This window comes from Xiphophorus couchianus, chromosome 2 (assembly GCF_001444195.1).
Source record: "Xiphophorus couchianus chromosome 2, X_couchianus-1.0, whole genome shotgun sequence".
Taxonomy (NCBI): domain Eukaryota; kingdom Metazoa; phylum Chordata; class Actinopteri; order Cyprinodontiformes; family Poeciliidae; genus Xiphophorus; species Xiphophorus couchianus.
In genome coordinates, this window is record NC_040229.1 from 12,671,981 (window position 1) to 12,698,454 (window position 26,474).

The 26,474-nt window shown below is 38.3% G+C and overlaps 1 protein-coding gene across 1 annotated transcript; it reads left to right on the forward strand.

Annotated features, from left to right (window-relative positions):
• Nucleotides 1-10,345: 10,345 nt before the first annotated feature.
• On the forward strand, nt 10,346-26,361 carry c2h15orf39 (chromosome 2 C15orf39 homolog). Its single transcript, XM_028027645.1, has 3 exons — nt 10,346-10,829; nt 16,596-19,779; nt 24,690-26,361. The coding sequence occupies exons 2-3, from the start codon at nt 16,638-16,640 to the stop codon at nt 25,766-25,768; spliced, it is 4,221 nt and encodes a 1,406-aa protein (XP_027883446.1). The 5' UTR covers nt 10,346-10,829; nt 16,596-16,637; the 3' UTR covers nt 25,769-26,361.
• The last annotated feature ends 113 nt before the right edge of the window (nt 26,362-26,474 follow it).

A 26,474-nucleotide genomic window follows, 5' to 3' on the forward strand; every position in this document is an offset into this window, starting at 1 on the left:
CCAATTCCAGACCAAAATCAAATTTAAACGTCAGTGGCAAGACTTTGAATTGATATCAGTGGTTTCAGTCTTCAAATGCCCATGTCACTCTTTTCAAATTTTAATTTTCATAAATTACTAGAATATCTAACAGGTTTCTAAAAGTGCACCAACAGATTTTTATTACTCTTTGTTTCTAAGATCAACAGTGGTAGAAAATCTCAAAGATCATTTCAGTGTTACACTTGTTCATTGTTATGAAAATCCTCGATCTCCCAACAAACTGAGATACAGTATATCAATCTGGAGTTTGTCCAGATGATTTAGTGGATAGTGGTGAACGGAATCAGACAATGGCTTGCTTACATCCGTGTGGAGGAACAATAACAATAACTGTCATTCTAGTAATAAACCAGAAAGACCCTCATGCCGGAATGGGTAATAACAAAGTCTATATGTTTACTTTTCACCAACATTACTATATGCCATACAAGACTGCCTTATAAGATCAGATTTAAATTATTTTAGCCACCAATTCCATACTGCTTGACCTCTTTTCTGAAACAAATGTCTTCTTAATTTCACATGAGACAATGCTGCTTTTGCTTAGTGTTGTTTTTTTCCAGACAGTTTTGTTTTATCTTGGTTTATTAATCTTCTCGCCAAGTTGAGTGGGACTGGAGGGAATTTGCAAGGCAAATAATCAGGGGGCTTTGTTACTGTTGAACTGTCAAGGTTGTTGCACATGGACCCATGTGAGTGGCTCCCTAAATGAGAAGCATCCTTCCCTGAGCCGTAACCTGTCCTGCTGCGATTGGCTGCTGCGCGGCTTTGTAATGAGGCCAGAAGAAAACATCCACGACATACTAACGAAGGGAGGGTTTGAATTTACAGCCAGCAGGTGCACCATGTGAAAGAAATGAGTGTTGTCACCAGCATAAACTTCAAACCGGTTCCTTTCAGAGCAGAACATTTTATCTGCAGCAACTGATGTGCAAAGTTATTACAGGATGTCTCCCACATTAACGTTTAGTCAACCTCTACTATTTGTACAGAAATGTAATCATTTACCTTAGAAAAATACATAATGTATTTGTTTAAAACTTAAAGCTGTAATACATACAGCTTTAAGCAATACACTATGAACTTCCAGGAGTATTATACACTTAAAGTTAAGTTTTATCCATCATGTTTGTTTTTTAAAACTAAAAGTAATTTTTGTTTTAGAGATTTAGTTTTGTTAGTTTAGAGATTTGAAAGAAATAATTGTTTTTTTATAAATAAAATTGCCATACAGTAATATGAACAAGTATTTTGATGTTTACAGTTTTGTTGTTTTTGTTACATTTAAATGTTTCAATCATAAAACAAATTTTAAATTCAGACAACAATAACCCGAATAAATATAAAAAATACTTCCAATCATGATTTTATTTAGTGAGATGAGATCACTATCCAAACTAACCTGGTCCCATGTGAAAAGGAATTGCACCTTAAACCTCATAACTTGTTTCCAGTGCAATAGAAAATTAACAATTTTGAGTTTCAAGTTCACACAATTAAATTCCAAAACATTTTGTCTTTTTTAAAATTGCTATGCAAAAATTTAAATTGCAAAAAATGGATCTTACTTGTTTTGTGCTTTTGAGTCATTAGTGGTGAGTATAATCATTCAGGGATGGAGCCCTTCAGCATTTGGTATGTGTCTTGTTGTGGAAACTGAAACTTCTGTGGCTGCTGCAAGTCTTTTGCACAAACTTGAGGTGTTTTTGCCCACTTGGCTCCTCAGGAATTTGGTGTCAGTCTTTGATGGCTTCCTCCCTTTTCTGCCCCGTCTAGTTGGCCGCTGCAAATGTATTTTTCAGCTCAAGATTAATGCTTCCAACTGTAATTCTAGAAACCTTTGGTGACTTTGGTATCTTTTTATATTATTGACATTGATTCTGTAAGGTAGGGATCTCTTTTCTGAAATGTTTTGGACAGTTCTCTGCTCACACTATGCAGCTAAGCTCTTAATACATAGCATTATCTATTAAGAGCTTGAAAAATGTTGGTTTCAGATCTGCCTGAAACCAAATGTCTGCTCTAAAATGATTTCAACTTGAAGGATTGAACACTTTTTAAGATGGATTAGACACTCACAGCAGGCAAATTCAACAGTTTAATAAATTTGGATAAAATACTTAAATAATACAATTTAAACAGTTTTTGTTTCATTTGTTTATTGAATAATTAAGTATTTATCTAATAAACACGATTCTGTTGTTGCTTCTAAAACAAATAACTAAAGATGCAATCATAGGATTTTACTTCTGATAAGTGAAGTGAGGGCAACAATGATAAATGACAACTACGGCCATTTATCCCTGCTAAATAAAGCCGTTAGCAAAGGCAGAGTCCTGAAATTTTTTTTTGAAGGTAAGTTTGTGTCCAATTTCAGACATGCTGGGGTTTTATAGTTTCTCCATGTGCTTTACTGAATGTCTTCTGTTTTTACAGCAGGTTGTTCTAACCAACTTTTTTTTTTACAACTGACACAAGCACCAAAGGTCAACAATGAAGAAACCCAGAGACTGCAGTTGGTTTAGACATGTTTACGACTGTGAAAACTCTCCTCCTCATCTCCTAACAAAGTGCATGAACAAGTCTGGAGTTTGTCTAGAGACAACGGACACGATATCCACAAATGAAACAAAACTGCACCATATAAAGCTTAGAATCTGTATGTTGCCACCAGATCTGAAATGAAGCAAAACTTCACTGGTAAATAAATACATTTTCTTTATTTACTCAAGAGCTTAGAGGTTATTTGTGTTCTGGACAACTGCAACCTTGTAGCATTAGCCTGTGCTGCAAACGAAGCTGTCTCTCAATACACTTTGATGGTAACAACCATTCCTCTGTTTTATTTCTTTAATCTTAACACACATTTGCTTAATGCCACCATGTTTATTTTAGCTGTCTTAAAAATGGCATTTGCTTTTTTTTCCTTCAAGAGACAAGGCTTGAAGGAGTTTTCTTAGTTGTGTATTAATATGGGACAAGTTTTATAGATTTCTAAATGATATGGTGAAAACTTGGGTTTCTTCTTTTAAACTGTAGAAGTAAAAAATGGACGCAAGATGAGTGGCAATAATAAGAATTTAGTTTAAATACATCCAATGCAATCCAGTCAGAGTCAGTTAAGTCCAATTCATCTAGTCCAGGCTTAATTATAACCTAACACAGTAAGATTCAGCTGATCGATTAATGCCAGTTAATAAAAACTGAACCAGCAGTACTTTCTATAGAAAACAAAATCAGAGACGCAAAGTGCACAAAGTCAAATTAAGAGAGCTTTAAAAGGTGAAGGCCAAAAGGGATTAACCACACTAATTAACTGCATTAATACATGAAAACTAGCATTTAATTTAAAAAAAGAAAACATAGTCAAATTTTTTTTTTCACATAGAAAAAATACTTTTAACAATATTATTTTATTACAGGAGCTGCCTTGATGCCTGAGTTTTTTTTATTTATTTTTGCTCCTAAACCAGGCATACTCAGCTGATTAAAGTTTGACTTCCTAATCTGACAAGGAGGGACCTGCCCAAGCAGGTTGCATTGCAAGTTGCAAGTAGGTCTTAAATCTTTTCACCCAAGCCTCAAGGCATCCTTGAAGTTAAAACATTGCACTTTTGAGTCTTGGATAAGTAATTTGACCAAACATGAAATGTAGTCTGTGCAATGGTATCTTTGAGATTTAGATTACTTTAAAAGGTGTTTTGGTTTAGCTTCAAAATTGTCTGAAAACCTGTGCTGAAGTAGCTTTTTGCAGTAAATATTAACCAAAACAAACAAAACAGCCATTAAATTTAGAATGTTCTTTATAGCAAACTCATTCAAAATAAAAAAAATATGTAATAAAAATACATTTTCATGTTAACCAAATGCAACAGTAGAAACCTTTTACAATGTTGTTTTAGTGACATTAGGTAATGAAGTAGCAGCTCATATTATTTATACTACGGTTAAAAAAAAAAAAATTATAAGACATGATTATGTTGTTGCTATTTGCCATCTTGAATGGCAAATAGATGCAAAAAAGCACAGAGAATGATCATACAAACATTGCAACCTCATTAATAAATTAACAACCAAAACAAAATGCATAGTTAAGATAGCATAAAGCATGAGTCATCATCTTTTTGTGTCAGTTTGAATTTCAAAAAGAAACCTCTCCACTTTAGTTCTCACCCAACAGTTTTTTCTAACTGAAATATATTTATGGTTTAACGTGTGCCAGAAAATTAATATATATTATTTTAATTCTGGGGATTATGTAAATAATCTCGGGATTATTCACATAATAATACAAGTCATGTGAATACTTTAATAAATAAAGTGTATTTGAGCAGAATAGTCTCATTAACCCAACCTGACTGCTTTTCTTTTGTGACATACTTCCTGTTTGGCTTAGGATATTAAGTCTTCTCAAATCAAAGGCTTCAAATCCAAGTCAAATCATAAGTCATTGGACTGAATGTCAAGTTTCTTAATGAAATCATCAAGTTGAGTCTAAAGTCACGATATTTGTGATGATTCTGATTCAATTCTAAGTCCCATGACTTGAGTCCACACCTCTGTTATCTATTGCTGCTTTCGTAGATGGACCTATCTCTTGGTGATGTTAGACTTGCTTGTGTCTCTACACTTGCCCTGCTGTGTTTTACAGGTGAGGCGGAAAGGTTTAGTTTACAAACCCTTTCTTTTAATTTACATACAGTTCATCTCTCTTTATCCTGTTAACAGACTGATGTTGGTTTCATCTGTCTAAGGACTCAAGTTTCAGTGCTGTTTGCCTGCTAGGTTTACTCACGCCACACTTTGCATCTTGAGGTGAACACTGATACATATGAAGGCCTCTCCTTATTGTACAAAAAAGCATTTTTACATACAGTAAGTGGGATTGTTTTTCTGCTAAAAGATTTTATTCTCTGAACCAGTTTTTTTTCCAAACTGTTGAAACAGTTTTTCTCTTTATATAGGTTTCTATTGGGGATTTTCCATCATGGCCTCTTCATTTGCTTTGACAGCTACTAAATGCAAAAGAATAAATAGTTTGAATCAATTCCCCAGTAAACAAAGCCTCAACTGAGACTGAGACATTTTTCCAATTCATAATTATGCTACGTAGTTCCTGTTGGCCTGTCACATTAAATTCCAATAATATATATTTAACTTAGCAGTTGCTATGTGACAAAACATGAAAACATTTGAAGTAAACTTTTGCAAGGAACTCAGAATGTACAGTCATGTCACAAAACATTATTAATCCTTTACACTTTTTATCCTTTACAGAGATACAGTTATCCCTGTAATGGGTAACTGCATCCTTTACAGTTATATATCCTGTGTGAATTAATTCCTCTTACATAAATATTAATAACGACATTCTTGTGATCTCATGCAGCATGAGTCATCATTTACATGTACTTGCGAAACAAGTTCTTAATTCCCCAGAAGTGAATCGTTTCGCATCAGTTGCACTATTTTTGTTTTGTTGTGTTTGTTCCACTCCTGCTCCAATAGTCATATTTTATCTCAGTTTATCTTACTTCTCACCAAATCCAGGGGCGCTGGAGGAAATTTGCTTTGCAAATAAGCTGCGGTGGATGGGTGAGGGGGGGTTATTGTTACTGTTGAGCTGTTGAGGTTGCGGCACATGGAGCTGTGTGAGTGGCTCTCTAAATGAAAAGCATTCCTCCCTGAGCCATAACCTGTCCTGCAGCTATTGGCTGCTGTAAGATTCAGTTAATGAGGCCAGAAAAACATGACATCAACCGGATTTACAGAGGAGGGGAGTGTCAGAGCGGCCTTGGCAGAGTCGCGGGAGTTGGAAGCCAGCAGGTGTGTTGAATAGGAATGAACAAAATGTTCCTACAACTTGGGGTGAATCACAAAAATTTCACAGGGAGTGCATTCAGAGGTGATGTGAAAGAACTCAAGGTCAACGTTTGAAAGACAAAGCAGTTTTTCAATGCAGCTATCGTATCTTATCAGTGAATGTCTTTACAATGCATTTCAAAAATCTATAAGATGTATCCTACGGCACACCAGCTTATCGCATCACTTGACAAATGTAGTCCTGCTCTAATGATTTTTTTCCTCACTATCAGTATTTTACAACACACAAAGTGACAGCATTACATTAGTTTTAGAAAATGCTGCTCCATTGCCTTGCAAAAGCGACTTGCTCTCTATTTTTATGATTTTAAAGTTCTTTTTTGCACCCTTAGCATTGCAATATGTACAGAAATAAAATCAGAAACAGGGGAGATGTTGCTTTGTAAGGATTTAAAATCTGCAAAGTAGACAGAGATTAACTTTCTGGGTGCATCCAATGTTAAACAGGCACTGTTTCTGAAACTCGTTCTGCCACTTCAGTATTTGGAAATCGAACATATTGTACTCTCTAAGCTAAATCAGTTGACTCATCCTTAGGATGAGTTTGTTTTGTTGAAAGAGGAGGTAAACAGCTCAAATATGCCTTTGAAAAGGTTTAAAGTGGTGGTAGAATGGCAGCCATTTTTTTATTTATTGTGAATAAAGAGTGTGTGCAAAAATAGTAAAGAGATAACATAAAAAAAAAAACTTGGTGCACCATATCTGAAACTTATTTTGGAAAAGTGAATATCTGAAATTCAGACATGCTGTACTCTTGAAGCTAAACTGGTGATTTTAGAGAAAGAAGACATTTGGACCTCAAAGGGCTCATTAAGAAAGAGATAGGCTATTTAAATGTGGCATTCTAGAAAGAACTCAAAATAAGAATGGATAATAAATCTTTAAACTCACTAAAGTATGTACACTTCTTCAATTTACAATAACAGAACATATTATTTATGGTCAGCAAATTTCCACATTTCAATATTTTAAAATAAAACACAAAACATTTTTTTTTCCTGTTATCACAAAATCATATTTTCACCGCTAGTAAATGTTCAAATCATCTACAAGCAGCAGGAAATTTGGATTTTTATCACTTAAGGCCATTTCCTACTGAGAAACTATGATAAAAGCTGCTTTATCAGTAGAGCAGATTGACTATATCAGTACGTCAAGTGTCAGTGTGCGTGCAGATTCAGGAATACGTGCAGCCTGTGAGACTGATGCAACTCAAACAGTCTCCAGGCTCATCATGCTGTTGTGGCCTCTGGGAATCTAAAGGAGGATTTCATCAGAAACTGCATCCTAAGAGATCACCTGCTCTGTTCCCTGTGTCAACACAACTCTCTTTAAAGGCTTCGGAGGGATTGAAAAAGGTAAACACATCCTGGATTCAGTCAGGAGAAAGTAGGAATTGCTGTGGTTTATCAGCACTTTTCTGTTTTCAATAGGAAATGTGACAATATAGGCACAGAAAAATACTGGTAATGCAAAGTTACTGTTTTTGGTTCAAATATAAAAAAGTAAATACGCAAACCCTGTAGCTACACTGTAAGGAAAATGAGCAGCAATATGGAGCTTCTGGATTTGGTTTGCTTTTATCCACCAAAATATGATTAATGTTCACAAGAAGAAGAAACAAAACCAAAAACTGGGACAGGAACACTTTTTAACCTATTACAAACAACTCAAATATTGGTTTTGTGAAAGGTACGTAGGTCAAAAATTGACAAACAAACAAAATCAGAATCTCTGATATTTCACATATTCACTTTTTCAGAACAAGTTTCAAATATGGTGCCTCCTTAAATCCAAAAATCAAAATCTCTGATATCTTGATAAAGTTGCACCATATGCCTGACAAGTGTATGCGCTTTTTTTTTTTTTTACATTGTATGTTTGAAGATTTGTCCCTAGATACCTTGTGTTGGTAAGCCTTAGGCTCTAATGCCATGGTAACTGGAAATAGGGGAGATGGGAAAAAGCTCGGCAGGGGAAACAAAACCCCTGGCACATCAGACAACCCCCCATCTTCTACCTGCAGAGCCACTGGGACCGATGCAAGCCACCCACTTGTCTAGACTAAACTGTGACAGCCCCTGTGGGACACATAAATTAGACTCCGGCTCACAGGTGAAAAAGGGAAAGACATGATGCAAGCGCAACAGTAAATTGACTCATTTAATGGTTAAAGCAAGTGAGCAGTGGAATAATTCAGCCTCTTTTTAAAACATCTCATCAGTCATTTTATATAGAATCAAACAAGACAAGAAAACTAATTTTAGCTTCTTTGACCTGAATGAGGAGACAAAGTTGCTTCTTTAGATTTTTGGACACACAGATGAGAAATGAAAAGCGGGTGATGACATGTGACAGCAGGTAAAACACTGTTTGTTTGCAGTAATGACAGACGTGATTTTAACTTTGGTCAGCTAAAGTCAACCATTAACTACATTGAGATGTGCTCAACAAATGGGAAAACACAACTTTCTTTCAAAAGGGTTTAGACTTTCACAGTATGTTTTTATTTTAAATGTTAGCATAGGTGAACAGACGTTAATGTTGGTTCTGCTGCAAAATAAACTCAAACTTTCAGGTTTGGCGCATGGACGTTATTTTAGCAGGTGTTTTGAAACTGAGAGTAACTCTGATGTTAAGCATAGCTGCACTTTTAGGTTATAAATGCCATCAGGTTTTTAGATGCCATGCAGTAATTTTTTCAGCAACACACCCATACATTTAGTTACTGTAATAAACATTATATTTGGAAAAGACATAGTGAGCTGCTTTATCAGATAGTGGTGCAATTAATCTGTCTTTTTTTTAAAAAACAAAACAAAACAAAAAACTAGCGATTTGTTTTAGAATTCATATTCTTTAAAGTTTCACGTGTTTTCTTGTGCTATAGCCACAACTTTAATGTATTTTACTGGAATTTTATGAAGTAGGTCAATGCATAAAAGGAAATTTGCACATTGTTTTCAAAAACTGTTATACATTTATACAGAGCCACATTTCCCCACAATACCCCTGGTTAAGATCCAGTCTAGCAAGTTTGCTTCAGAAATAATTAACAAAAGTTAGTAAATAGAATCCCATTGTATCAAACTAAAGACAAAGATAGAGGTTCTGGGGGCCTTGGAGATTAGTTGGAGTACATTTGTGAACAAACAACATCAAGAAGAGCAAGGGTATACCAGCCAACAGAGATAAAGTTGAAGAGAATGGAAAATCACTGTTGGGCTATAAAGCAATCATCTGTCCATCCATAGGCTGGTGCCTATCTCCAGTGGACATTGGGCGAGACTCTGGACATTAGGCGAGACTCTGGACAGGTCACCAGACCACCAAAGTGTAGATAACCCACATATGCACAAGGAGAACATACAAACTCCATGAGATTTCAACCCAGGACCTTCTTATAAGACAAAAATTTAAAATTAAACTTTTTATTCTTTATTCACAACACTGATCACAACACTAAGCAAAATCCTTAGAGAAAACATGCTGTTCAGATACTACTCTTAGTCAATAAGCATTGATCTTATTGTTTACAAGAAAATGCACGGAGCTAAATGCAGGATAATGACGGCAGCCTGTTAGAACTAAAATGAAATGAAAGAATATTCAAAACTTAGACTGGCTTAGTTCTTATTAATCCAACCGAGTGTCTGTGTCAAGATTTTAAAAATCTGACTGGGACCAAGAAGCTTTGAAAAGAATGTACATGAATTTAATTTTTTTTTAAACAGTAACCACAAAAGAGATTTAGCTGTAACAGGACACACATTTTCATTTTGAAAACCATGAATTACTTGTTCTTACTTTCTTAAACATTGGTTAATCTTTGTTTTGGTTTCTCACACAAAAATCCAAAATGAAAAATACTGACTTTCTATGTACTTTTATGGTTTTAAAGCTTTTTCGCACCCTCAGCATTATAAAATGTACATAAATTTTAGCCTAAAATTAAAAATTTTAGCCTACAAACAGTAAAATAGTAATTTTAATATAATCTTACGCATATAGAGTATCTTCACTGTCCATTTTTATTCATACATATCTGCATTTCAAATATTTAAAACTGACGATTGCACCTCTAATAAACCATAAGTTGTGGGAAAAAAAGGTAAAAATGTTACAGTTGGTTCCTTATCTCTTGAATTACTTATTAACTTTTTCGTCTGTCTGCTTTGCTTAAAGTTTTCAGTATTGCATGGGGTATTGCATCCCACACAGCAGCATACAATGTGAGGTCTCTTCTCTTATCTACAGAGAGCGGCAGGAGCCTCTATTTGATTATAAAGTGCATTTGAAGAACCTCGGGGTCACGGGTTTACGAACCTTTTTTTTTTCAGAATTTTGGCGGATTGTAATGTCAGCGGGGGTAAAATAAAAAAAAAAATAAATGGAAGCGACGACTACCCTTCCGTCTGGTGACCGCGATTCCCCGAAGGATAAGGAAAGTCGGATTTGAGGAAAGAGGGAGGCGTGACACCAATAGAGGAGCGCGATCTGTCAGTGAACAAACATTCGGAAGTCCCAACTTCAGTTTAGGTGCCAGCTGTCCGCCGGGTATTAGGGATATACAGCCAATAAAAGCGAAGGAGTCACCAGCGGGAAAACATCCCATGTGAGGAAAACAAGCCCTGGTTTGACTCTGGGTATAACTCCGCCTATTGATCAAAGACCATCCTCCACCCTTTTGTCTTTTCTCTACTTTGTTAACTTCACTAAAAGCCTCGTGGATTTGGGGCCAGCTGCGCAAACCTTTTGGCATGCCTCGGTTCTTACTTGGTGGGATTTTAACGCATCGGAGCTGAATAACAACATAAGCTGATTGGAGATTTCTGACCCTATTTTATTATCATTAAATCGACTTTCATGGAGTTTATGGGGAGATTATTTACCAAAGCGAAAAGGTAAGACTATTTGTGTTTGTATATTAAATTGTTCAATCTGGGTGATGGCAAACTTTTGAAGAGGCAAAACACAATCTCTAATCCAATTCTCCTAAAACAATCAAAGCAATGACACACGTCCTGAGCGGTTGAAACGCTGTTTTTTTTTTTTTTTTGCCACTGTGTGGTTTCTTCTTTTTAATTTAACCATGGCTGACGGCGCTCTGAAAGCAGCCTGTATGAAAAATAAGCCGCACAATGATCGAAAGCTAAAACTCGTCAATTATTTCCATATTATTTGCGTCCTCCTTCTATCAAATTAAGCCGGGGCAGTTGGGGCAGGCAGGGACAACGAGCCTGTGTTTACTTATTCCTCAAAACATGCAAACCATCCGGATACCAGGAAAAGCTGAGAGGCAACTTTTTTTTCCCTCTCTTAACATGAAGTTCCGTTTCAGACTGAGTCACTTTTTACTACATGGCGGAAATAATAATTTCTCCTATCGCGAACTTAGTATGTAGCAGCACGAATAAATGACGACAGTGATGTGAAGTTTTCAGTGCATTCTCAAGGTCTCGCGTGGTTTGTGGCCTGTCAGTGTGGACGGTTTGCTTTCGGAAGTCACACTCCATCACCCTTGCCCTACAGATCATGGGAGTTGGGGGTGAGCGCACGGGGACGCGGGCGCGCGCGCACACACACACACACACACACACACGCGCTACTCTTCAAGCCTGCACCCCTGACAGCGCGCGCCTTCCGTCCGTCGAAAACAGCTCTTCTGCTGCTGCTGCTTCCTCCTCCATGCACAGAAACCACATTTCTCCACTCTCTACAGATAAGCCATCGCCCTGTGTATATATATATATACACACACACACATATATATATGTAAATATATATATATATATATACATACATGCACACATTTTCTCTCTCTCTCTCTTTGTCACTGTGAAAGGTGTCAACAGGATGAAGTGATAACATCTGTTAGCGTTGCAGGCCAGTGTAAGGCAAGAGGTTGGATGAAACCATGTTGTGTCTAATCCTGTACATCTTCATTTTGGTTGTATAGGCTACGGTTTTTTCCGGATGCATATGTGATCATGGGATTTGATAGAGCTGCTTCAGCGCATATTTTCAGATATTTTCGGTAGCTTCAGTTTGACAGCTGGTCATAACACATCAGGGGTGTGTGCTGTGCTGTGACTAAAGAAGGTCTATGACAGTTTTAAAAAACTGCTTGGCCTCCATATGTATTACCGTCGTGTCAAAAAAAGTCTCTCTCTTTTTTTTTTTTTAACCACACTTTGAATGTTACTTTTAAGAGATAAATAAAAGAAATCATTTAAATTAAAACACGTGCAACATGCAGTTTTCCAATAATATGTACATCCATCTACTGGTTTCCTCATCTAACAGCTTCAGGAGGGAAGCCCAAACATCTCTCTCCCCTGGTGACCCACACAAGCTCACCCTGAGGCTTTCTACACATCTCTCCATCCATTGGATGGATGTGTAGTCCCTCCAATGTAATCTGGAAATCATTCCAGTTAAAAAAAAAATAAAAAAATTCGCCTCACTTTTAAAATCATGAATTAACTGATCTTAACCACATTTCCCAGAAAGGCAAGTTCAATTTCCCAAGAGCCATTCATTTCTGATTACTGCCAGACCTATAGAATTAAAAACAAATCTGTTAAATTGAACCTCTCTGACAACACAAAAGAAAGTGAAAGTTCTCAAAAGGTAACACATCGGACCCTGACCTAAAGAATTGTAAGAACAGATGAGCGACAAAGTCATTCAAGGTTACAAAGTAATTTTTAAGGCTTTGGGGCCTTTATCCACAAAGGGAGAAAACATGGAACACTGATGAACATTCCCAGGAGTATCTGACCTACCATAATTACTCCAAGAGTGCATTGACAATCTCATTCTAGGCTACCCTAACCCAGAAAAACAAACCAAACATCCTCTGCAACACTGTAGATCTCACTTACCTCAGCTAAGGTCAGTTTTCACAACTCGACAATAAAAAAAGAGACTGTACAAAAATGGCATCCATGGCAGAGTTACAAGGAAAAGCCACTGGTGACCAAAAAGAACACAAACACTCATTGGATTTCCCCCAAAAAACATTTTTATGATCCCCAAGATCTTTGGGGAAAAAAATCTGAAAAATGTCCATTCCATTACATAAAGTCAACACAGCTTTTCATAACATTGACTTCAAACTGACAGCTCTACATGGTGTTTGTGGTGTGATGGTGTTGGGCTACCATGAGTTTTACTGTCTTTTAGGAAATCCTGAAGAAACATATTAGGTCATCAGAATGTGATAGGTTCAAAGCCACTCAAGAACAAAAGAGAATTTTCTGAAACACAAACGATCCACCCCTGACTAGCCCAAAAATAATAATAATAAGAAGAATTACTTTATTCATCCCAGCAGGGAAATTATTTCGCAGTTACAGCAAGAATTTTTTATACGCAGATTAACACACACACACGACAGGAGCTGCATCTGCAGGCAGCCAGTTGAGCCGGCGCCATTTTTGAAGGAGGACATGCGGCAAAGGTCGTCGGGACCAGGAGTCGAACCCGCGACGTCCGCGGGTCTAAGGCCTCCAAATGTGGGGCGTGCTAACCCCCTGCGCTACCACAGCATGCCCCAAATAACAATTGGCCAATAAACAATTAATTAAATAAATAAATCCATGCAGGTTTTGGAATGACCTAGTCAAAGTTCAAATCTGAAACCAATTGAGATGACCTTAAACTGAGGCCTGACTAAAACAAATAAGTTTAAAGAGTAGAAACTTCAGACTGATTGCAGTCCTCCTCCAGGATTAAGAGGTGAATGATTATATTTGGATGTTTGATTGAACTAAACAACTGTATTGAATGCATGGTAAAGTAAGTAATGTGTAATTCTGATCATTTATATTAAAATATAGTTAACTTTTATTGTTATAGAAAAAGCACCTTATAAATGTTACACTTTCTGATTCAATATTTTGAATCAAAATTTGAAAAAAAAATAAACTGCTCACTTCTCAGCGGCTAATTTTATTTATGTAGACTCTTGTGACCCCAAATATTGGTTGATATGCAAGCATTGCAAATAAACCAGTAACACTGATGTATAGATAGGCACCAATGACATGCCCAGGAACTGCACTTGTAAATGTCTAATGCGCAAACCCAGCGACAATGCTGAAAGTGCAGCAATGTTTTTTTTAAAATGCAGTTTCGTTTATCTTTTACTTGTGCTTTTGTTTGTTTTTTGAAATGTTGTCAGACCTCATGGCTACCATGGATTTTTTGGGGTAATGATTTAGATGGGCTGTAAATGATTTGTACTGTAAAATATAAAACATGCCACTAAAGTTGGGTAGTTTATAAATCCGTCTAACAAGAGTAATAAAATGTTAATCACTTTATTAACTTTATCTGCTGGTGATTTCCTGCTGCTAACACTTGACCCACTAGACATCAAGCTAAATGATGTGCACTTTCAACTGTTGTTCAGACTAAGGATAATTATTTCAATTTTTTTAAATGCAGTAAGCAGAAGATCAGTAAAAAGGATCTGAGTCAGTTCCACCCCGACATTAAAGAAGTGCAGAAAAAAAGGAACTGTTGCGTCTCTTGCAAGTTTTGTGGCAACAAAATGCAGAATAGAAACACAAAGTCCTCTCTACTGTTTTGCTGTAATAGGTTGTAAACACAAGACAAGGCATGCATGTCAGATTTGGGAACACATTCTGCTTTGGAGAAATGTTCCCACCTGACAGCAACAAGTGATTCGGGCATTTGAAACAACCAAAACAAGCTGATAACGAGTGAAGCATGTTTTAAAAGTAATTTCAGGAATTCCATCGTGTCATAATTCCCACGCTTGAAGTGAAATATCATCCAACCAAATCAACATGCTGTTTAGGAAATTGCTCCCATTCTCACTGTTTCTCAGTCACTGCAGTCCTTGCAAAAGTGGTAAATAAATCATCCTCAAGCATTCCTCAGATTGTAACTTTACTGCCACTTGTTGCACAGTGTTTCCACCGTTTCTGTGAATTAGCTGATAAGAGTTGGTGTGATCTGTGTGATAAACCACAAGATTCGTCAAGGTTGCGAAATGTCCTCAAGTAGTTTTTATCTAATGACAACTCTGTTATGTGCACAAACTGGCCATATTTCTTCTAGTTGTCTATACTTCCAAAGTGGGAGAATGTTCAAGATGGCTGTATCAGCTGCAAATACAGGTGCACATCAATACATGTCAATAAGTTTGAAAGGCTAATTTATTTCAGTAATTCAATTCAAAAAGTGAGATTTATCACACTTGTATGTATTTCAACTGTACATTTTTATCAAGTTTTGATGATTATAGCTTGCAGCTAATTAAAACCAAAACTATAGTTTTGCAAAAAATAACAGAATTGCATAAGACCAATAAAAAGGAAGTGCTGTCCTGCTGACAGATATGCCCATGTACTGTAGTATATGCATTCAAACCTTGAGATGTGTATTGCATTAATTACTGTTCAATGGAGCAAAGCATGGAGGCGATCAGGTTGTGAAGTATTAAGGAAGCGCAGGCGGCTTTGACACCAGCTTTCAGATCTTCTGTGTAGTTTGGTCTGCCAAATGCAGGGATGCCATTCTCATCAAACAAAGTTCTGGTTCTTTTGCACAGTCATGCTGAAAAATTGTGTCTGTGTTTTGATAAAGCTTGTTGGTAGAGGCAAGCATGTAGCAGTGTTAAAATTTACTGGTGGCTTAATAAAACAATTTGGTCAGACACCCACATGGCATGGCTCCAAAAGTCATCAATGATTGGAAACTTCATACTGGATTTCAAGCAGCATGGATTCTTTGTCTCTCCACACTTCCTCCAGGCTGTGGGAATCTGATTTCTAAAAGAAAATTGTAAAATTGAATTTAATCTGACAAAACACTTTTGACTACTGAGCAATTGTGGGGTCCTTTATCACCCTGGCCAAGGTAAAAGTATTTTGATGCCATCTCTGGTTCAGGCGTGGCTTAAGACAAACAATGTAATGATTGTAGCTCTTGTCCTGGATACATGTACTTGATGTGACTCTTCAAGCTCTGACTCCTCCTACAGTCTACACCTTCTGAATCCATCCAACACTTTTGACAGAGCTTAGCTCCACAAACCTCTCAAAACTACTGTTATCCTTGTTACTTGTGCACTTTTTTACTTCCACTCAACTTTCCCAATAAATGCTTGAGTAAAGCTTATTAACGTAGCAGTTGACATTGCCTGACTGCTGGATAACTGTGAATTTATCAGTCTTTCCCATGGTGGTGCTGGCAATAACATGACCATAACTTAACATTTCTGAATTTAATTCTTTTTTACTGGGCTTCTAAGATTTTTATATATCATCACTACATTTTGGGCTCTAGATGAATAAATGTTATTAATCCCAAAAGGGAAATTTGATTAACAGCAGCAATGATGATTGATAGAGCCTGATGGCAACAGGGAGAAATGACTTCCTGTATCGTTCCTTTGAGTATCTGGGTCTAGTAATGATCCAGCCCCTAAGATTAAAGTGGGTGAGATTTGTTCATTTGCTGTAAGTCATGAATATCAAAATGAACTGAAATAAAACCTTGAAATCCATCTGTTTTTTTTTATAAATCTATTCTAAACTTGTTTTTGATGATTATTCCTATAGAGAATGTTAGTTTGAAAATCATGTTTTATTGTAAATATTGAAATCCTACATTATTTTCATATATTTTCTCAGGTTTGGAGTCATATCAATTAATCGCAACAAGATCGCCAGACGATGAGCCGCGAATCGATGCAGACCCTCTCAGACCCAGTGTTTCGGAGAACGATGCCCTTATTTAACGGAACGGCAGCATCCAGCGGACTCTCAAAACCGCAAGCCATGTCTGGTTTCCTGGGTAAACAGACTCTGCAGTACAACGGAGCCTATTTTACTTATGAGCCCAGAATAAAGGAGAGGGATGGATTCACCCCTCCTTGGAGCCACTCGAAGACATCTCCAATGGATGACCGAAGTCCTGTGAGTAATCTCTCTGGAATGATACAGAACCACATGGCATACAGGAAAGACGACATTTCTTCAGAGGCAGGTCATCACCACCCAGTTAAGAAGGGTTTTACAGTTTACACTAAAAGTCCTGAGATAAACAATTCGACAACTGCTCCCTCTGGAGTTATTAGAAAACCAAAACCAGGAGGTGAGAATGCCCCCTCCCCATCTCAAAGTTCTGTTTACCTGGCGATCCCCAAACCAGTTTATGGAATTAGTCCCTGCTGTACTGAACTGGGCTGTGTGATAGGACACCGATACGGCATGGAGCACATCTCTCCTAGGATACCAAACACTGTCTACGAACACGAGTGGATGCAAACGAATGGCCACTACCTTGAAAAGCTTCCTATTCAGAGAAAAGATGCAATGCTGCAGCAGAAAGACTTGCAGTTCGAATGCAGTGCAGAACAGCTGAAGAGGGCAACTGTGGAGGCCTACACTCCGGGCAGGGTAAGGACACTGCCCTCTGTCATTGAGCCAAGCTACAGCGGCTACTCCTGCACCCCAACTCGCACACTGTTTAGTTCTTTCAGAGAGCCCAGCAGTCGGCAGCTGCAGACCTCCCCCGCAGGCTACCCCGGCTTGTACACCCCCCGCCCCACATATGAACATATGACCTCAGAGGTTTATCAGGAATGTTCTCCCATGTCCAAATATGGCCAGCTAGCACAGCACCCAGGGTTTTACTACTCCCAGACAAACGGAGAGGCAGAAAACAGGACACAGAGGAAGGAGAGTGGTAGTAAGCAGGGAGAAGATGGCCCTCTCCTATATAAACACTCAATCCCAAGCCCCCGAGAGCATTATGGAGTTCCTTCGTCGCATCACACTGATATTCCTCTGTCTTGCACTGAAATGTTGCCAAATCATTCCTTTATACAGGGTTATGACTATCCATCGTATACAGTTCCAAGATTTCACTTGAATGCAGGCCAAATCAAAGCCCCTTTGAAAAGGCAAAATTCATTGCCTGCGTTTCATCCAAGTCACATTAATGCTTCCTCATCCAGCCAACACATGGATGTCCCTACAGCCAAAGAGAAACCCAACACCGCTGTGCACATTGACCACCTTCACGGTGCGTCGTCATTCATACGGGTGAACAAAAGCAGTCCTGCCAGATGTTTAAACCCATCTGCTGTCTCGCCATCCAGAATACAAGTTAGCAGGTTTTTCCAACCGTTCACCAGCCTGCACATAGACCCAGCAGTCCATCCACAACCTGCCAGTAACACTGATAGGATCATAGACCATTCCCGTGGTGAAGCTCAAGTAAAACAGTCAAAAAGCCTTCCAGTTTCCCCAGCACCGTGGCTGCCCCCATCACCCTGCCACAGCTCAGAAAGAACCCATGCAGCTGTGCCCAATAATGTCAGAAAAATTATCTACTCCCCCACTGTTAAAACAGGAAGCAAGCACAATGGGCCAGTGTCCGACGCAGGAACCAGTGACTATAAAAAGTGCCTAAAGAGGAGTGTTTCTCACTCATCTCACCCAGTCAGAATAAAAGATGAGGATGTGTATGAGGTGGAATGCACCAACAACAAACGACAAAAGGTGGAAATGGTGAAAGCTAAGGCAAGTAATAAAACTGACTCTCCTCCTATGCCAGTTATTGACAATGTATTCAGCTTGGCACCTTGCCAGCCGCACCTGCAGGAATCTGGAGTTTTGTTTTCAGGAAGAGTAACTCAGAAAATTAGCCAGACTTCTGGGAAGCACAATAAGCTCAAACAAAATACCAAAGAGAACAGGTTGGTTCAAAATAATCAGGAGTCTGTCATCTGCCTGGAGTCTAAATGCTCATCAGAAACGTCAGCTGATGAGTCATTTGTGGAAGCTAAAATGATTAAAGTGGAAAAAGCAGATTCACCAGATGCCGACACCTCTACAAAGAGTCAAAAGCGTCACAGCAAAGTGGAGATAATGAACGAGCCTGAGGAGACTGGATCATCTGTCAGTGTGCCTGTGGCATCAAAAGATAAATGTGAATCCAATGAACTAGAAAATAAGTCTTTATTTGCAAGTGAAAATACGACTTCAGATGAGTTGAAACCTGTTGAATTGATTGTACAAGTAGGCCTGGATAATCCGGATGAGACGACAAAAAAACAGGCAGTTGCATTACAACCACAAGCCAGCGCTTTGTTGCCTCCAGGGAAAGTCAGTTTTAAAAGCATTCCTCCTCATTGTCTTAAACTTTCCACATACAATATTATCATTCCTGATGGCAAGCACTGCAAGATTGCTCTACCTGCAAAGCAAATTCCACCCCCACAGCCCATAACTGTGCTCACAGCTAAAGAAGAGCCCCAATCCCCAGTACGCAAGCACTTCTTAGAATTGCATCAGTCTCTCTGCAGCTTGATATCCAAATCTGTATCTGCCTCTTCAGAGGAAGACCTCAAAAACTGGCTGTCTCAGCTGGAAATATCTGAGCCTTCTTTTCATTTAAGCAAGGTCCAGAGAGTGCCCTGCCTCTTGGGCGCAAAGGTGAGAGAGGTGTGGATCAACAAGGAGATCAAAGCAGCCCTCCAGGAGGTCCTGAAGAGGCTAAGGGAGTACACAGCTCAGAAGTGCTGTCCTTTTCCGCATGTAATGCGGACGGGCACGGTGTTTCTCCCCATGCTGGTTGTGAAGGAGCTGCTGTTTCCAACAGTCCAGAGCTGCTTCGTCGACAAGGTTCTGCAGGAGCACAAGGTGGAGCTGCGGCCCACAACGCTCTCTGAAGAAAAGATCCTCATCCAGCTTCATAAGCGAGCTTGTTCCTCCAAGCTCAGGAGGCTGATGTCCCTCAAACACCTGCCGGACATTTACACAGAGATGGTCAACCTGCTGTACTACACGGACGTCTGCAAGCAGCTGGGTGAGTACATTCTCCCTGCAGACTTGTTTAAATGGGTCATTTATTAAGGACCCACTGCAAATAGATTGCTGTTGTTGAGTTAGAGAGTTCCTGCTTTGTTTGGGATCATTTCTCCAGTTCTTCCCTACTAAACATTGTAACAACTGCTTTGGTAAGGAAATTCTTCTTAATTACTCATCAGGACATACTGGACACAAAGTATTACAATGATCATGACTTAGACAGGGAATGAACTGCTGAATGTTTTATGCTTAAATTTGAGGCTTTGGCAGAAGTGTTACCTATTAAGTGGGTGGGTTTGGCAAACCACAGCTCAACCATAACTTTGGAATTCCAGTTGTTGGAACATAAAAAATATATTTAAAGAAGCAAACAAGTGTATAATAACCCCTGGAACTTTGAGCATGTACTCATGTTACATTAAAAACCTTTCTATTTATTGGGTTTTGATGGGATAGAAAAACACAAAGTAGTGCATAGCTGTAATGTAGAATGAAAGTTATGCATAGTTCTTAATAGAAATCTGAAAACTGGAAGGCAGATGTGCTTTTTCTCTTAAATAAAATTCAGAGCAATAAATTCCCTTCAGAAAGCTAGGAGTAAATTGACCTGCTTGTAATTTAATCTGACCTCTTTTATGTAAAATAATATTAATATAAATCCATTTGTTCAGTGAAGGACTCAAAAGTTGTGATAGGGAACATTAAGAACAAAGAGCATCATGAAAATAAAGGAACACAGCAGATAGGCCAGGCATGGAGATAAAACGATACCAACGTTAAACATCTGACATAGTTGTTTTATAAATAATCTGAAAATGAGTATCTCTTAAACACAAATTTAAAAGCACACCATCATCCATCTAAACAGGCAGATCTGGTAAGATGACATTAACAAGAGAAGGAGCTAAGTGTCCCGTGGTAACTCTGGAGGAGATGCAGAGTTCCTCGTGTCAACATAGTAATTCTACTGACAGGACAAATATTACTCATAAAGTTAACAAACATGACCTCTATAGAAGACTGTGAGAGATTGCTGAGGAATAGCAAAAAAGCCATGAAAAGACCACTCTGCAGTTTTTCCTCACGTTGTACAGGGGACTGCTAAAATGTGGAAGTACTTCTTAAAGGGGAATGAACACTTGTGTGGAGCACTTTGACTATAATGAACCACGAACTCTAAAAACAGGATGCTGCAAATAATGTCATGTTTTTAAAAACAAACTATAAAATAGGATAAGGTTTTTATATTACAAGTTATTTGGACATACTACCCCTTTTGTACTTAAATTATTTGTACTTTCCACAAATTTCATTTGAATTTGTGTTTTATCATTTCTTTTTCTTTCAGTGACTGTAACAACATTATCTCTTCATGGCATTTATGAAGTACTGTTCTTGTACCTATTTTTTTTATGGGAATAAAATTATTGCATGGCTACAGAGATGATCATCGTCATCTTTTTATTTGTAGCTAACTGCTGCTGTCAATGTAAAACTCTTAAAACAAATTGAAATGTCTTTTTCCATGATAAATAAAGCAACATGATTTAGATAATCCTATAAAAAAGCTGAATGTAGGATAAAGGGCAGAAAACAAGAATGATCTTTGGACCTTTTAATATACCGTTAAATAACTCAACAAAACACTAAATTCAACTCAAACAGACTTCTGAAAACCAGTTTGTGAAGATTATAACATAAAATGAAAAATTGAGTAACTTGGTCCAGTGAAATCTTAAGAATTATGCTTCACATACCTTTTACACAACATTTTTTAAAGGTTTTAAAGGGGTTTGGCAACATTCTTTTTGCATGTACTAGAAGAACTTTCTCTTTACAAATAAAGAACGTAAACCCAGTATTAGCTTGCAGATTTTTCGCAGGTCATTAGGGTTAATGACCTGCGAGCTGCAGTTCTGTTTTGTAGCCATCCCTACCGTCTGTCTTTTTTCTTTTTTTTTAATTCATTATTTTTAATTCATCTAATCAATTTTCTTTGGTGGCCCCTTTTTTGTGAAGAATGAAGCAGAATTAAAAACAATTATGCAATATTCATTTATTTTTTTTACAGAATCACCTTCACCTGATGTCCAAAAGAGAGTCCAGGTATATATGTACCTTTCTGTTTTTAATTTCGACCTTAAATTAACCACTCTTTGCTTTCCCATGATCATATAGCAGAAGGTCCTTCTGCTAACTTTCAGCAGCAAATCACAAGACGTTGCATGACTTTACTGGTAGAGGCCTGGAGGGGGAAGGGTGGCAAGCTTGGCTGATTATAGAAAAATGAAATCATTTGGGAATTTGTTAGCTGACCTCAAAAAAAAAAAAAAAAGCGAGGGAGGTTGGCGCATGACGTAACCAGAGTAGTCACAGAATTTAGCTTGTCTCTCCTTTTCAAATCACTTAATCTTCACGTTTCAGCCACAAACTTTAATGCTCTTTACTGAATTTCTATGTGAGAAACACAAAGTGGTGCATAATTATGTTGTTAAAGGAAGAACATTCATGTTGTTTGTTTTCTTTTATATTTTTACAAATTAAAATATGAGAAGTCATCCTGGGTGTATCTTACTAAGTTTGAACATCCAGTTGATAAACTTTTTGCTCATTCATTTTTGCAAAAAAGCCCAAGTTCAGTCAGATTCAACGGCAAGTTTCTGCCAACAGTGATTTTAGAAGATATTGCAACAGAAGCTTAAGATTTTGTCTAGGCATAGACTAACTAGAATTGTCCTCTACCATAGTTCTAGGTGTACTAGGTTGTAGTGCTGCTGTAATGTGGACTTCTGCACTGCAGCTTTTCACAAGTCTCTCTCAAGAATTGTCCTGTATTTAGCTCAGTACACCTCACCATCAACTCTGACCAGCAAGAAAAGCATAAGCACGACAGGAAGCAGCCACAGCCCTTGTTTCACAGCAGAGATGGTTTGTTCGGGATCATGTGCTGTTAGATTTACACCACACAGCATTTTGCATATAGTCGAAAAAATTCAGTTTATGATCTCATCTGAACAGAGTGCCTTCTTTCTCATGTTTGCTGTGCCCTCTGCAGCTTGAGACTAAATACAAATGGAACTTCTTATGGCTTTAAGAATGATTTTTCTTCTTGCCTGTCATCCATAAAGACCAAACATACTGTCCTAACTTAAGGTAGATGAGTTTACGGATATTCCCCCTCCACACCTGGACTCTTCCAGGTGTCGAGTTACAATGGTTCTCTTGGCTGCTTCTCTCATTAATGCTCTCCTTGTCCGATTTAGGTGCACAGCTGTGTTTTGGTGGGTTTGGAGTTGCGCCATATTGTTTCCATTTTCAGATGACAGATTGAACAGTACTCTGTGACATGTTCAATGTCTGCTGGTTTCCTTAAGAAACCTCTGAGAACTGGATGTCATTTAGCGAAATCAGAGGGGATTAAATCCAAATTGACGCAACATTTTTCAGATTATTCGGAAAACAAATTTGAAAACCGTGTGTAATTTTTCATTTCGCCTCACAACTATGCACTACTTTGTGTTTGTCTTCCGCATGACACCATGAGGCAGTATATTTTGGTAGGGTGAGATGGCAGTAAGTAAAATTCACACCTTCAATTCTAAAGATTGTACTGCCCCACTTACCTTAATAGTTCAATTTTAGCAACACATGTAGTACTCAAGTAGGTCTTTAAAGGGAATTCAAGGTTACAAGACGTGGTTATTTTTCCTGAACCTGTCCTGAACTTCTGTCCACTGCTGACACTTTTCAGTTCACATGGCTTGGAGGCACTTAAGTTCAGTAAATGATCTTTGCTCCTGTCCTGCTCTTGCCCTCACTGTTGTTTTAGTCCCTGACTGATTGCATCCCCTATAGCAGCCGAGTTTGTTCCAAGCCTTCACATTCACTCTGACGGCCTTCTTTTTCTCCCTTGTCTGTCTGTCCTGTCAGAATGTTTTGTGGTGGAGGATCACAGGTAGACGTTTCTCCGACTCCCGTTTATCAGCTGACATCAGTTTCTTATTGTTTCTGTGTGCTGACGAGGTTCCTTTCTAACATTAAACTGTCTGCCTTTCAAGGAAATCTCGCTTGGGAAACCTGGAAAAAAATGTACTCATTATATTTGTTTACCTTTGAATCCCTTCTAAAAGTTCCCTTTTCCAAATCGCTGTCCGGTGGTTCTTCTGAGCACTAAATTAATGCTATAACCTGCTTTGACTCTTTCCCTTTTTAGTAAGCAACCTGATTTTTTTCCAAAACGTGTTATAATATCATCAAAATGATTTGTTACAGTAATTACATTTTAAAAATAAAATGTGCACATTATTTGAACACAGTGATGTATTTCAAACCTCTACATTTGTTTATTATGGCTTATAGCTAATAAAAACTCTTTTTTCTTAGAAAAATAGAATATTATGTAGGGAAGAATAAAATCATCTTTAAGGTCAAAATGTTGAGGCTTGCACAATCTTAGAGAGGACTGATATTCACTTATGGTTGACAATGTTTTCATCACATACATTATTGTAATGTACGTGATGAGTTTCTATAGCACCAAACTTTTGTGGAGAGTGTTAATGACTGTCAGCTGGATAGCTGTTAAGTCAGCAGTGTTCTCAATAGTTGTGCTGGCCACATTGCAGCGTTTCTGTTTTAAAGGAATAATTTTTCTCTTTTTTTCATGGTCTTGTGTAGTAATCTAATTTTCAGAGAAATCATATCATGGGTTTGCATTAGCTGTGAGCCATAATCATCAAAATGAATAGAAACTAAATGTCGTTAATAGATGAGTTGTTTTATTGCATTGAAATAAATGAACCATTTGATGATATTGTGATTTACTGAGATACATCTGCACTGTGTATTCCTGTAGGTGCCATCAGTTGCTCAAACCAGCTTCTAAATGTAATGCTATTTGTGTTGCAGGACTAAATATGGATCCTTATCATAAGGAGCAAGATGGGGGCCATGAAATGTCAAACGCCACCAATCCTTGTGATGCTCTTGCCTCCCCGGCCTCTCCATCGGAGTCGCACCAGCAGACACGCGTGAAGGAAGAGGAGAACGAGTCGTCTCCTAGCCAGAGCAAAACCAAATGCAGAGTAAAGAGCAATTCGAGGCATATGTTTCTGGTTTCCGATGAGGAAGGGGCAGGTGATGCGGGGCAGGCAGCATACAAAGAGGATCTGAAATCACTCATAACTAAAACTCCTGGATCCCATCATATAGAGAATGAAGACTCTGATCACGTGGCTGCAGAGGAAGATCTTACAGCTGCTACACAATCAGCTGACAATTCCTGGACATGTCCACTAACGCTGGACGAGCTGTCTCCGTCTCATAGCGATGCTGAAACTGAGAGCTCCTCCAGTCTGTTGACCGACAATCGGCCTTCGGGACATTCTGTCCAATCCAAGAACTGCTCTGGCATGATTCTCAAACTGAGGAAGATGCTCAGCGCGGGGATAAACAGAAAAAGGGCTTGCTACGAAGCCGTGTCGCAGTCCGGGGCGATTGCTGAGCCTTCGTCATCGCAGACTGAAGTTGGAGAAGGTGTAAGTGGAGAGAGCAGCCAACACAGGATGCCTAACGCACTGCGCAGGTGGAAAGGAAAAGGAAGCTTCTGTCATCCTGGAAGGTCCCTCAGCAGTCCCTCTAAAATTAAACAAAGGTCTCTGCTTAAGATCAAATACTGTCCCTATTTGTCGGCCTGCCACAGCGCCCAGCACAGGCGGCAGTGGGTTCTGCGCTCGGCCGTCCAGACGGCCCGGAGGGCCATGAGGTTCTACTACCCGGACTTGGTGGGGAAGAGGATCAGGCACTTGTATGAGGAAGACGACAAATCAGAGGTGTGGTACCGAGGAGAGGTGCTGCGTATCCACGAGGCTCACACCAACCCTCTGAAGACGGTTTTCGAGGTGAGGTACGACAGCGAGCCTGAATGGAAGTACTACCTGGAACTGCTAATAGATTACAAGAAGGGCTGGCTTAAAATAGAAGACTAAACATTCTTCAAGTTTTCTTTTTCTGAAGGCTCATGGGTCACATAGTGCAACAACGAAGTAAATATGATGCTGGACTGGATGAGGGGAAGTCATGCAAACTTCCTCCAACAATGCTTTTTCTTGTTTTTCTTTGTAAATGACATTTTGTCTTTGACACAGTGGCTGTAAGTTTACTCAGAAATTACAAATTTCCACCATCATGTATATTTTGGTAACTGTTCCTTTTTTTAAAAAAAAAAAGATAATATGCTCCTTTTAAAAAAAAATTTTTGAATACAATGCCACGTGTGTGTATGTTTACAAGACTTAATTTGCAGTAATTAGTTTTCAAAGGGACATTTTTTGGAGCAAATGAAGCTCAACAGGCATTAAGGTACTTTATATGAAGCTGCTTTTTTTGTTTTTCCAAATAACTGGGAACCTTACTGAGATTTTTGAATGGAAGTATATTGAACTCAATATTCTGACATTCATCTATGACTGAACTTCAGATACTTTTTACATTTTTTATAATTTTTTTCCACAAGATTCTTGCAGAGTGAACAGGTTGAACCTTCTTAAGGTCTTTAAAAATAAATGTTTTTATACTGAAAGTATGTTGCATTTTTTATTCAAAGTCAATTTCACATACTGCCAAATATTTATCGAATTAACAGATACATCATCTGTTCAGAACATGGAAAAAGTCTGGTAATGGGGAATCTAT